This window comes from Pleurodeles waltl, chromosome 8, assembly GCF_031143425.1.
Source record: "Pleurodeles waltl isolate 20211129_DDA chromosome 8, aPleWal1.hap1.20221129, whole genome shotgun sequence".
NCBI lineage: Eukaryota > Metazoa > Chordata > Amphibia > Caudata > Salamandridae > Pleurodeles > Pleurodeles waltl.
The window spans coordinates 501,054,780-501,068,657 of record NC_090447.1 but is presented as its reverse complement, the minus strand read 5'-3'; the positions used below and the strand labels follow the sequence as shown (position 1 = coordinate 501,068,657).

The 13,878-nt window shown below is 42.0% G+C and overlaps 2 protein-coding genes across 6 annotated transcripts in view; one reads left to right on the top strand and one right to left on the bottom strand.

Moving 5' to 3' along the window:
* LOC138250072 (parapinopsin-like) overlaps positions 1 to 13,878 on the top strand; it is a 2,239,710-nt gene that overhangs the window by 2,211,408 nt on the left and 14,424 nt on the right. The window lies entirely within an intron of this gene.
* Positions 4,277 to 13,878, bottom strand: part of ST6GAL2 (ST6 beta-galactoside alpha-2,6-sialyltransferase 2) — a 268,350-nt gene continuing 258,748 nt past the window's right edge. For 3 of the 4 annotated variants that reach the window (XM_069204458.1, XM_069204460.1, XM_069204459.1), the window contains one exon: positions 4,277 to 12,715. In XM_069204458.1, the coding sequence (XP_069060559.1) occupies positions 12,447 to 12,715 (269 nt within the window). In that variant the 3' untranslated portion in view covers positions 4,277 to 12,446. The remainder of the gene's footprint in view (positions 12,716 to 13,878) is intronic. The other variant, XM_069204461.1, reaches the window with a different exon arrangement.

Sequence of the window (13,878 nt, the reverse complement as noted above, 5' to 3'; positions counted from 1 at the left end):
GGTGCATTGCTGAGGTGCCCAGTGTCATTTTAAAAGCAAGCCTGCCTTGCTGGCTGCTTTTAAATTAAAGTTATATGCAAATTCGACTTTGGAATTAAAGGTACTTCCAAAGTTTTAAACTACCTTATTTTTACATATAAGTCACCCCTAAGGTGTGCCCTATGTGCCCCTAGGGCTGGGTGCCATGTAACTATAAGCAGGGACTTTATAAAAGTAGATTTATAAGCCCTGGTGAGGTAAAAACAGCCAAATTCGTTTTTCCCTCATTGAAGTAAATGGCCTTCATAGGCTAGAATGGGCAGACTTTATTTAAAATTTTAAAGTCTCCTTAAATGTTACATACCAAGAATTTGGTATCAAATTGATTGTTATAATAAATCCCACAACTTCCAGTTGTTGGATTTAATATAACTAGTGCAGGTAAAAAGTTTAGACTTTACCTAAAAAGTTGCCAATTTAAGCTCTGCATTGTTTTTGCTGCTGTGCTCTGATTGGCCAGCCTGCAGCAGCTTCTGCCAGGCTACTTTAATGAGGTGTGAAGTGGCCTGACTTCACACAAAGGAATGTGCTTGGGGGAGAGAATCTCCCCTCAGCAGATGGTGAGGCAGGAAGGGGGAGGGCTGCCAAACTGGTCTTCAAAGGCAGAGAAGGACATTTGCAGCACCCAGCAACACCCCCACATCCTGCAACCCCAGACAGCTAGGTGCCCCCTTGATTAGATTAGGAGAGGGCAGGAGAGGGGTGTGTTTATGATTTTTAGCCACACCAGTGGGTGGGCTCAGCCAGATCTCTCCTCCAAAAATCAGATTCATCCATTTTGGATTTTTAGAGACTGTTGCCTTCTGGGATGGATTTTTGCCACACTTCCCAGGAAGTGGTCATCACAGGGGGACGACCCTGTCCCTGATTGGAGAACCAGGGCCCCCCTGCTTTTCACCCAGGAGCAAGGATAAAACTGGCAGACCTGCACCCACGCCTCAGATCCCCTCCAGAATTCAACAAGAAAGGAACTTAAGGAGAAGAAGGACTGCCCTGCTGGACCCCTGGCCTGCACCTGGAACCTGCACTCAGAAGGACTGCACCAGCTGCACACTTGGGCTTCACCACAAGAAGGACTTTGCCTGGCTTCAACTGGTTCAAGGAGGGACTCCCTGTTTGCTACAGGTGAAAAATTGCTAACCAGAGTCCCCTGCACCAACTCCTGAAAGAAGCGACCAGCTGACCACTGCCCAGTGGCCAAAAAGGAGTTTGCGCCAGGTGCATTCTGGGAGTTGAAGTCCGCACCCCCAAGGACCATCACAGAACTTCTGGACCCTTGGGGTGAGCTGTGGACCCCAAAAGAACCTTAAAAGAACATCTGGGTGAAGCCCCAGAAGTTTGGAAAAGATTGGAGAATTTTTGGAAAAAAGCTCCATAAAGTGACCGACCCGACGCGGAAATTCTAGCCGGCTTGCCTCAACCGCGACCCGGCCTGACTTCGTGGTTCGTCCCGGTAAAGAAAAACATCCAAAAAAGAGACTAAGTCCGAACGTAAAAAGTTGACCGGGACCTCCCAGCCATCGTATCCGAGAAGGGCTCCACGGACGTCGGATCAAGATCCAGGTTTACCCCGGTCGAAGGATTTTCATCTCGAAAAAACGACTAAGTCCGAAGGTAAAAATCACCACCGAGGAAACCGACTTCGCGTATCCGGACAAGGGCTCCAGGAGGTCGGATTCAACTGGCAGGTTCGTCCCGGGGAAGAAAAACATCAAAAAAGAGACTAAGGCCCTCATTCTGACCTTGGCGGGCGGCGGAGGCCGCCCGCCAAAGTCCCGCCGTCAGGTTACCGTTCCGCGGTCGAAAGACCGCGGCGGTAATTCTGACTTTCCCGCTGGGCTGGCGGGCGGTCTCCTTCAGACCGCCAGCCAGCCCAGCGGGAAAGAGGCTTCCACGATGAAGCCGGCTCGGAATCGAGCCGGCGGAGTGGAAGCTGTGCGACGGGTGCAGTTGCACCCGTCGCGTATTTCACTGTCTGCGCAGCAGACAGTGAAATACATTTAGGGGACCTCTTACGGGGGCCCCTGCAATGCCCATGCCAGTGGCATGGGCACTGCAGGGGCCCCCAGGGGCCCCGCGACCCCCCCTACCGCCATCCGGATCTCGGCGGTCCGACCGCCGGGATCTGGATGGCGGTAGGGGGGGTCAGAATCCCCGCGGCGGTGCAGCAAGCTGCGCCGCCGCGGAGGATTCAATGGGGCCGCGGTACACTGGCGGGACCCCGCCAGTGGTGCCGGTCCGACCGCGGCTTTACCGCCGCGGTCGGAATCCCCATTGAAGCACCGCCGGCTTGTCGGCGGTGCTCCCGCGGTCCTCCGCCCTGGCGGTCAAAGACCGCCAGGGTCAGAATGAGGGCCTAAGTCAGAAGGTAACTTTTTAACCGAGGCCTCCCGCGACTTGTAGCCGAGCAGGGCTCCATCGCGGTCGGCCTGAAGGTTTGACTTTGCCCCGGTCCTGGTGCAACCAGATGACCCGATTGGCGCTTTTTGTTTCTAAGCGCTAGAAAATAATAATACTTTAAAAATTCATATCTCCGGTTCCCCTGAACCGATTTTAATCGTTTTTGTGTCATTTTAAAGATAAAAATATAAGCTATTTTTATAAATTGGTTTTGGATTTTTAAACTGTTTCCTGTGTTTTATTTAATTACTGTTTTGTGATATTTGAATGCTTTACACTTTGTCTCCTAAGTTAAGCCTTGACGCTCGATGCCAAGCTACCAAGGGTAGAGCTGGGATTAATTTACTGAGACCTAACTGTACTTATGTGGAGGTTTGTGGCTTGTTGCTAGGTGTAGGTACCTACCTGCCCTACCAATAACCCATTTTCCAACACTGTGCATGAAGTTGTCCCTTCCTGCACAAAAACAGTTCCCCCCCGCAATGCAGTCATCCATGCACCATGGTGCAAGGGTGGGTGCGTTGGCGCTCGGCAGCAAATTTATCACCGGTGCAGGGGGAAACACAGGGGTGCATTGTATTTTAGTATATACAGCACCTCCCTGTGTTTTGAAAACGACTGTGCGTGGCGCTGCAAAATTTCATGCAGCATTGCGCACCTTCATTTTCTAGTAAATCTACCCCTTAGTCTCTTGTATGTCTCCTATTTTGGAACGGTGAAAACATGTCAAGACATGTCTTAAAAAGGTGCAGGCGTGGCACAGAACTTAAATCAAATGACATGCTCCCATGAGCGCTTGCCAGTGTCATTAAATTGAGAGGTCATGTGATGAATAAAAAAGCAGTGAGGAAAAGACCGGGAAGCATAAAGTCATTCAGGCCATCAGTCAAAGCTATTCACTTGTCGAGCCACATTTATAGCAAAGTACCCTGTCCCAAAAACTCTAAATAAGTCCCTAATTAATGCATCTGTGTATACAGTAGATACAATACTGGCCTCTGCTTGTAATTAGCAATATTGTACATAGGTACTGCCTGCATGCTTACAGACTCTTAAACAATTTTATATATTAATAATTTTTACAGAAATAAAATAATGCCATCTTTCAATGTACACCCTCTGTGGCAATACAAACACTGACCAATCTAAAATTACTATGTTGCACTTTTTACTTCCTACAACTGTGAAATGTGGCCTATCTAATTAGAAGCATTACTTTTTCCAAGGCGAATCACAATGATTCGGAATTGTGTGTAGGCATCCTTCTTAATGCTGTTCTTCTTACTATTGGGATACTTCTTCTTACCTCTTATCTCATTCATGAAGTCTACAGCAGGGTGACTATATACACTTTGACCACAATACTCAGGTATGACTTTGTTTTATGTAATGTATTTCCCCCCAACTTTCTTTCCTTTTGTTACCCAATCCTTGCAGCTCAAGAGTCTGACTTGAGAATATATAACTAATTTTATGTCTTATTCAGCATCTGCATCTTAGGGCCTGCCTGAGATTCAACTGACATAGTGGACCCATGGATGTTGTGATGGCTGATTCATGCATCAGATTATTGCTCCTGGGTGGGATACTATTCTGTACAATTTCAACTATCTGTGTTCCCATTGTTGTCTAACTGGTCTGAATTTGGTGGCTAGAACAGTCAACTACCAAAATCACACACAATCTATCTTTTCAAGGGAAAAAGAGCGGGAAACTACTTCACATTCTCTAGGACTGTAGGATGCAGCAGAACAGTACAACATACACTCCATGAATGCAAAGATCCTTGATAATTTCTCCTTGGTTCCCAAAACCCTCAAAAGGACCAACACTCCTCTTTGACAGAAAACATTATTTATTTGCAAGAAAAAAACTGTACAATTGTATACACAAAAATATACGAAAACAAAAATAGAAAATAGAAAAATGTTCAAAAGGCATACAAATAATGTTTAAAAATGTGGCTTCTGGAAACCCCCCTGCCTTTACTCAGTTGGAGGCATAAATGTTCACATATAAAATTATTGTACAAAAAGGTTTAGAATTGGTAAAAAAAAGTACATTGGCATTTGTCTAAATATGTTAGATAGAGCATAACAGAGAATACAGTACAGGCAGGACAATTGCCAGTCCATTACAGCTGGGATTGGCAAAATGAAAATGCATCACATTTTCCTACTTAGTACAATTAACTTCATATAACAGACCAGTGACATTCACTACATAGTGCACAATATTAAATCAAATTAAGAATTCAGACGTAAACCTTCCTTAAAGGACAACATCCATGTCCATAAATATTAGCCAGATTGTTTCTCTTAATGTGAAATATTTAAAAACCATAAAAATCAATTCAAATATTAATTCTTTTTTTATAATGAAGATGGCTACAAACCATAGAAGCCACCTCAAAACACCTTGGTAGGAAGAAGGTTGCATGGTAATACTTTTTGCACCACAGCAAAGTTAGAAGTTTATATTTTTCTGGGTCTGTCAATTGACGTTGTGAAGCAGCACTTGGCTAAGCAGGAGATGCCTGTTTAAGAAGTTGTCCAGGTGGACATATTTGACCATACTCTCATGCCAATGAATAGTTTGTTGAGTTATGTGTATGGTGCAAAATGCACTATCACCTGAGAAGGTATCCTGGTGATGAGCAGGCGTGTGCCTAACCCTGTTTAGGAAATGTTGGTTAATTGAAATGCTAGGTCTTAAACCTCTTGTGGAATTCAAGAAGAGAGGGTCTGACGTGGAGTGGAAGGATATTCCATGCTTTAGAAGCAATGTAAGAGAGCTCCTATCCTCCTTGTCTGGTTCTGTATATACATGGGATGTGTATGCGAGTAGGAGTCATGTGAAGCAGAAGTGTCTTAGTGGTTGGTGGAAGAAGATAAGACTGTTTATGTAGGTGGGCCTTGAGTTGTGTAGTGCATTGAATCTGTGTGTGAAGAGTTTGAAATAGGGATGTTTGTGTATTGGGAGCCAGTGGAGCGTCCTGAAGTGTGGTGTGAATTCTATGCGGAAGGTTGAGGAAGAGTCTAGCTGCCAAGTTCTGGCTGCAGAGTTTAAGGCAACTGCAGTATAAGGGCTTAATTATTGTGACCATACTGTCTGTACAGACTTCATGAGAAGCAAAACAGAAACTAGTTCAGTGCTTGGAGGCCAATATGTATGTAAGCTTCAGAATGATTCTTAAATGAGACATTGCTGAACATGAATGGGCTCTTTAGTCCATATTTACATCCTAGTCTGCAATAATATGACCTTTTCCCATTAAAATCACCACGTTGAGTCACACTTATTGGAATGTTAAGCAATGAAGAAGCAGCACAAAGACTGTGAATTATGTGTTGGAACAATACATTGATATATGACAAGTTAATAAACTAGCCTTATGGTTGGAAGTCACTTATTTTGGTGCAATCAATTACCAAACACATCTTGTGAAAGCTATTCCTCCAAAAAATGTATTCATTATACTTGAATTTGAGTTACTAATACATGTAATGGGTTATGTATAGCCTAAAAGACATCCAGATATATTCTTTGACAAACTAGTCACAATACACAAATTACAATAGCAAAATGTTACTATGCAAAGATTTTTCAATTCTATTGTCAGGCGCTCACAGTCATAAAGATTACAATGGGTGTAGAATAATAAATTAAAATAGTTAAGCAAAAGGAAAGAGGTTTTTCAGAGACTGACAATTAAGAAATTATGGGGGTCATTCTGACCCCGGCGGTCATGGACCGCAGGGGCCAGGGTCGGCGGTAGCACCGCCGACAGACCGGCGGTGCCCCGCAGGGCATTCTGCCCGCGGCGGTTCGGCCGCGGTCAGACAAGGAAAACCGGCGGTCTCCCGCCGGTTTTCCGCTGCCCTGTTCAATCCTCCATGGCGGCGGAGCGCGCTCCGCAGCCATGGGGATTCAGACACCCCCTACCGCCATCCTGTTCATGGCGGGAAACCCGCCATGAACAGGATGGCGGTAGGGGGTGCCGCAGGGCCCCTGGGGGCCCCTGCAGTGCCCCTGCCTATGGCATGGGCACTGCAGGGGCCCCCGTAAGAGGGCCCCGCAAAGTATTTCAGTGTCTGCTGTGCAGACACTGAAATACGCGACGGGTGCCACTGCACCCGTCGCACCCTCCCACTACGCCGGCTCCATTCGGAGCCGGCGTCCTCGTGGGAAGGTTGGTTTGCTCTGGGCTGGCGGGCGGCCTTTTGGCGGCCGCCCGCCAGCCCAGGGCAAACCTCAAAATACCGTCAGCGGTCTTTGGACCGCGGAGCGGTATTTTGACGGGGGAACTTCGGCGGGCGGCCTCCGCCGCCCGCCGAAGTCAGAATCACCCCCTATATTTGTTGAAAGTTTGTGCATGTTGAGTTCTTTAAGGGAGGAATAAACCTAGAACCATGTAAACTATGTGGCAGTCTAGGATTTACTATGCATGTGGCTTTTGTAAAAGCAAACATATCTGATACTCAACCAGCATACACTATGTTTAAAGAAAACACTTTGGCTTGCAAATTTGTACATGGTCTATGTTGTCAAATGTAAAATTTACGTTCATCAAAAATGTTTGTTTTCTTTGAAAGGTGGCATTCACTCATTCAGTAATTGTGTTTGTGAATAAGATAAATGAGTTTAAAAGGAGCTTCCTGTACCTTCATTACATATCATTTAATAGATGAATATTGATACTTCTTAGAAAGATTGGTGTATATTTGATAACACAGTACATGCTCTACTCATCAGACAGACCTGATAGCATATCAGTGAGTCACATTCCAAGCATTACTAGTAAGCATTATATCTTTGAATGGATTGTGCTACTAATTATTGACACCAACAATATCATGGCATACTAATATCAACAAAGGAATATTGAGGGACAACATATTGAACAGTACGTGCACATAGGGAGGTGCAGATTTACTATTCATAACTCCACATCTGTATACCTTGAAGACTGATGTGCCACACAGGTATGTATAGGTGGAGTTAGGTAGAAAACATCTAGACTTATTTCTATGGTTCTATTTTATTTTTTATAATTTGTCCTCAATATTTTGTCCCATCAATATTTTCAATTCATTATTCAGAGGGACCACCCCTGGAATATATACCTTGAACCTACATGTACTATTAATTATCTGTGGTATAGCTGATTGTAAAATGTTCACATTTTCAGTTTGTTTTTGATACAGGTTCACTGGTGAGATAACATTGTAGTAATAAAAAATCGAATGTACAATAGCAATGCAGAAAAACAATACTTTTCTTTTGACCGAAGTAATGTGCTCATGTTCTTACAATGTAAAAACAAAAATACATACATGCACGTTACCGGAAGAGGTAAACATATTCTGCCCAATGGCAGCAGTTGTGTTCACTCATAGCCTTGTGTGCATAACTTGTGTGATCATTTATAGACACAAAACACCTGTCAGGTAAATTAACTCTATTCACTATTATGGCCCAGTGTCTGCGCAACTCTCAACACACTAAGCTGCAATGAAGATCCCCTGACACTGGAATGCTGACCCGCCCTAAACTTTCTCTTGAAGTTCATTGGACTAGATGAATATTATTCATACCTCTATTTCAGTATAAACAGTTAGTTTCTGGGTGTTGTCTTAATAACCTACAATGTTTGCATAATACAGCTGTTCACATCCTCCTTAAGCTAAAATGGAGAAATCACAACACTGGTCATTTCACTGACTTCAAATCATAGGACTGTATGTTTCACAATGTTTTTTAAAACTTCAGTCCTGGCTTTCTCAGCTGTCCATTTAATAAATATAAGATTACATAGTATTTATGATCAGCGTGAAAACCCATCCTGGTATTCCCAAAATGTAATAGGATGAATAGGCACAGATCCACCTTTTCAGTACATGTGGCAAATTTGGCATGCTCTACTGCAGTAATTTAGAGAGCTAGAGAAAAATTCAGCTTTCAGGTCTAGGCTTGAAATGCTTAATCTCAGCACATGCTTTTTATATAAGAATACAACTGTATCAATAAGTGTTTGGAAAGCCATTTTTCTATCTTCCTTGTGTTTACTTTGGACATGCAGGGTGGCAACAAAAGGGTAGATCTGTTTCCACTATTTCCTTGGGAATAATGGTAGTCTTGCTCAAAGTTGCTGATACCATATGGTAACCTGGTAAGGTTAGGAGTTCAGATCGAGCACTGTGAGCTAGCTAGGTCTTGTGTCAACGAAGACTGGTGGTATATGTGGACTAATTCCCAGTATTCTGAGGTTCATGTTGACCAAATGGCAGTCATATTTAATTCATAGGAAACAATTAACATGGCACCACCACCGTTCTAGGTCAGATGATTATTTAATGTGTCTCTGGAGTAGTTCTTGCATGTGCCCAAGGTCCCCTTTTCACCTTTACGTGGAGAAGTCTGAGGTTTTAGGGATTAATCCTCATCAGCTTAAAAGGAAAGCCCTATTTTTGTCTGAAAGCTATTCAAGCCTGAATCTTTAAAAGAGTTAGCCCTCTATAGTATTTTCCTTTCTTAGATTTCCATTCATTAAAAATGGTGCTAGGTGTTAACATTCCTGTTAACTGTAGACATGCAGTTGCAGCATACTTAATGGCACAAGAGCTCCCTATTGAGGATGGAGATATTACCTTCATGGTTGTGGCACACGAAGCTTATAAATGCAAAGTATTGTATTTCCTGCAATTGATGCCAACTCACAGACATTTCACACAAATACTCCAGCTGCATTACCAGGTCAATGTAGACCTTATAAATATTTAGAAAAACCATTAACATTTCAGGAACTTCAGAACTGGTTCCAAGGCACCCTGCCACACACAGTTCAAAATTTAAAACTAGGTCTCCTGAATAATGATGGGGGTAACCCAATGCAGTCCAGAAAGGTTTGAATAATTGGCCTAGATGATCTTTGCCTGGTGGCTGGATCCCCTAGGAAATCCTCTTTAGTGTTCAGATGTATGTTCCAGAGAATGTTTCACTGTCTTCAGCAACTACAAGACTTCTGGGTTGAGCACTCAAATTAAATTTCCAAATGTTCTGCCACTGACGAAGTAAAGGCACAGCCAGCATCTTCTGGCTGGATTCCTAAGTTTGAGGATCTAGTTCAGTAGAAGATTACAGACAGAAAGGAATTTGATCCATCATATCGAACACTGGTGCTAGTCAGTGGCATTTAAGGTACCAGAACTGTGATTTTGCCACTGCTTGCTGTTTGTAGAAATAAACAATTTGTATCCGATTATCAGCTTAAGCTACATCATATGGCCAATTCTCCACAGTAGGCCACAAGGGATCCTAGGTAGTTCCCTACCTCCTCTTACTACCCGGCAGGAGACCCCTCTACAAGCATTAAGTAATACCAACATTGCTTCTCCCCAGAAGAGACTTCCACTAGTTCCTGCTGCTACAGCTAATACAGGATGCACATCAGATGTGGGTCTACAGTTTTCTGCTGCTACTCCAAACCATTAACTTCTTTATTACCAACCATCTTTAGAGGTGTCTACCAGTTCTCATTACCAAATGAGGTCCCTGATTGTTTTACTGGTCTTAAATTTTGTACAACATGTATCTCACTTGCATGTACAGTATTTCTTCTGCAGATGTCTTTGTTTCCAAGAGTCAGGTATTCCCACTATGCACATTTATCTTTCCCTTTCAGACATTTACTAAAAGGATGGGACATTAATTTGTTATCTAAAAAACAGTTGCTTGGATATTAGGAAAGTAACTTGCAAGATATAGCCTGGGATTCTGATTTTGCTTCCTGACAATCTGTGGTGAACAGAACATGAAGATGGCAAGGTCGTGGAAACCAGAAAATGGTGTGCTTAAGAAAAGGTGTTGTTTATTGTGTCCAATTCCAATATAAAAGTGTACAAATTGTGCTTCTTGTAGAATGGTCATCAGCTATATCTTCATAGTTCTTACAAATAACAGCAGAACACTCATTACTCTACCTACCGGACGTGTATGTACAGGATAACTGTAACACATGTAAATTAAGTACATTTTCACAATAGTAATCTTTCAAAAAGTTCACATACAACATTAGAAATAACTACATTTACATGAACAGATGTTCTTAACAGCAGTGAAGGACAACAAATATGTGCTGATTATGTAATGTTCTGATGACAGGTAACTTCAATATTGATATGGCTATTTTGATGACATAGAAAAGAGATAAGTGGATGTCTCTCATAGTGAATGTGTGGATATGGCTGCACAGAAGGTTGCCCCATGTGTATAAACCAAGGGGTGTAGTACAGGACATTTGAGGACCATAAGACTTTAGACTAAGAATTCTAAAAAACAAACAATAAAAAGCAAGACAGGAGCCTTTTTCATTTATGCAGTCAGGATCTGGTACAACATCCCCGTATCCGTTAGGAATACCCCAATGCTGCTCCAATTTAGGAAACAGTTGACAACTCACCTCTTTGAGGAGCACTATATCAAAATATTTTAATGAAGCCCAAACTCAGCTTCCTTTTCTCTTGTTGAATTTATGCTTGTCTTGTTCAACATTCCACTGTCTTTTGGATATGTTTTCTCTGTAGAAATACCATATACGTACATACATAAAAACTTCCCCATGCTTAGATGCCTGGACTTTCGAGACAAATTTATTTACTGTTAAACTGGTGAAGATCAGCTGGTTAGACTGAATTAACATTATACTTAAAATGAGCCTGAAAAACGTTTGCACAAATGTACATGTATAATTTTGTATATGAATAAAACAGAGCATGTAGCACCATTTGCTTAATTTATGTATTTTTTTGTTTCTTCACGGGGGAAAATATCTGTCACTGTGAAGAAATCCCACTCTTATACTTCCAACAATTTAGGAGGGGGAGTTGTTTTCCTCTTCCCATCCTAGACTAGGGAGTTACAACTGCTTATTTCGTATGGTACCAAAAAATGTACTTTCTGGAAAGTGTGTATGCTTGCTTCAGGCACAGTATTTGTGAACAATAATGTGTGTGCATGTGAGACAGTTAAAACTGGGTGCAAATAATGGGCGTTGATAACCTCTAGTGCCAAGAACGTTTGTACTGGGCCCATTGTGTAGTAGGCCATATTCACAATTTGGTGTAAAATATATGAAATACTACACGCACCAGTACAAATTATACACTGGACAACCTGGGCAATTAGACCCAGTTGAAACCTGTTGACAAGTTCCATGGCTAGGAGAGGAGCAATGCAATTTGCACTTAACTCCTACTGTGGGCTAGTGCAAAGAGTCGTGCAAATACAATTTGTTATCCGTTTGTACCATAAGCATGAGTGTTAATCAGTGCTAACGTATATTAAAAATAAAAATAGGGCCAGGGTCCAAGTTACTTCACCTGATGCACATTCTGACAGCAAAATGCAGTACCACAGTCAATTTTTAGCTATCACACTTCAACAAATGTTGATTATTTCATGTCATCAAAGCTGCAAGCGACAAACACTGAAACAAATTAAGTACTGGTGTCAACAGACCCATCAACTGCTTTCCATGTGAATTTTACAAGACTAACATTCGCCATTTGTAATTATTGCTGAGCATGTACCATGGCTATTTCATTTTTTTTTATCTTACACTTGACAGGCATAACCACAAAACTCTTTACAGTATCACATTTTACACCTCTGAAGGCTATCATTTATAATTTTTTAAAAAGTCTGCAACCTGGCATTTGTGGTGCAATATAACGCTGAACTGCTTCGGTATGCCAGGAGTACTACACAAAACAGTACTCTCTAAGTACGACTTGCACAGTTCACAGGCTAAGCATGTCTACCTGACTGTCTGCAAAGCAGAAATAAATAAATGGCATAGAAAGAGAAGAATTTCTCGTACCCGCTACTTACATTTAATTACAGTTTAAAGACCAAAAATGGTCCAAAGTACATCTTCAAGTATTTCTTTGTTGTTTACAGTACAACAGTAGTACTTTATTGCACATTGCACAAGAGAAAGTCTACTTTCATGTCCTTCGAAGGTGATTGTTGCCTGGACAGTCCATTGCATTGAATCCAGGCAGAATTACTTTCCCTTTACGGTGCAGGTCATCCTCCAAGCCTCGGTTCATCCTCTGCACTAAGAGTTTTTCATACAGGAGCGGGTGGTAGGCTCCAAGGGTGCAGGCAGCATCGTAGTACTGCTCGTGATAGTGGCAGAGGTCTGTCTGCCGCACCGAAGGAATGTACTCATACACGTGCACTTCGTTACACATGGACATCATGATGAGGATTCCTGAAACAAACAGGAAAATGTTTCACATTTATTTTGTTTCAATCCAATACTTTACACATGTACAAATCTTTCAATCAATAATCTATATTAATTTATATTAACATCGTACAGATCAAAATCACGAAAATGGTCTTAAAAGGAATCTTAGCTCACACTGGAGTCTTAAAACACACTTGAGTGTTTTAAGGGCCAAAGTCATACATGTGCACACTATTTGCGATGAGGACTGCATTCGCCACGTATGTGCACGCACACTTATTACACATAACCTCTTGATTCACAAACTGTATTGTACAAGCGCACATGCACTTTGAGAATTCAGCAACGATTAACAGAGTTTTTCAAACGTGCACTTTAGAATCCAAATGCCTCTTTTTCACACCCGATAAATAATGATACTAGGGGATATGTCATCTCTTGAATGGGATAAATAGCACCTAGTAGGACTCTCTGGATAAAAGTATATGGATTTCAGCGTTACCATACCAGAAAGTACCATACACAATTCTCCTGTTAGATACCAGCATGCAAGACCTGCTGAAATTGAATGATGGGGGAGTTATTTAATGCACCGGATAATTACCAGAAGCGGTAAATACCATGCCAACTCTTAATTCTGATCCAGAGAAAAACGATGTATGCAGAGATCAGAAGGCCCCCACCCACTTGTAATCAGTGGCTTATTAGTTTTGAGATGCAATGTGGCGGTGTACTCAGCTGAGCCTCACCTGCGTTCTTCAATTGGAAACTGGTAAAAGATATTTGTACTAGGTACAGACTGTGTTTAAGTTAAAGTACCTAACTTGAAAGCAGTTTTTAAAACTTAAACTATGAATACTTCTGCATTATTTAAGGCAACCTATGTCATACTCTGTGTTATGTAATGTAAAAACGATGACTACTTCTGCTTGATTTGGGGCAACCTATGCTATACTCAGGGTAATATAATGTAAAAGAAAAATACTTTCATGGTCAAAGTGCTTTAAGTTGTAGGTTCCCACTTTGCAGTAGAATTAATATACCTCACAAGTGTAGTAACCTGGATTCATTTCTGTGACAATAGGGTTACACATGCTGACATCTGCAGAGTTTGCTTGAACCACCTTAACTTTCATTGCATACAAGATTGCATCTCCCAACAATTATATTAACTTGTGGTTATT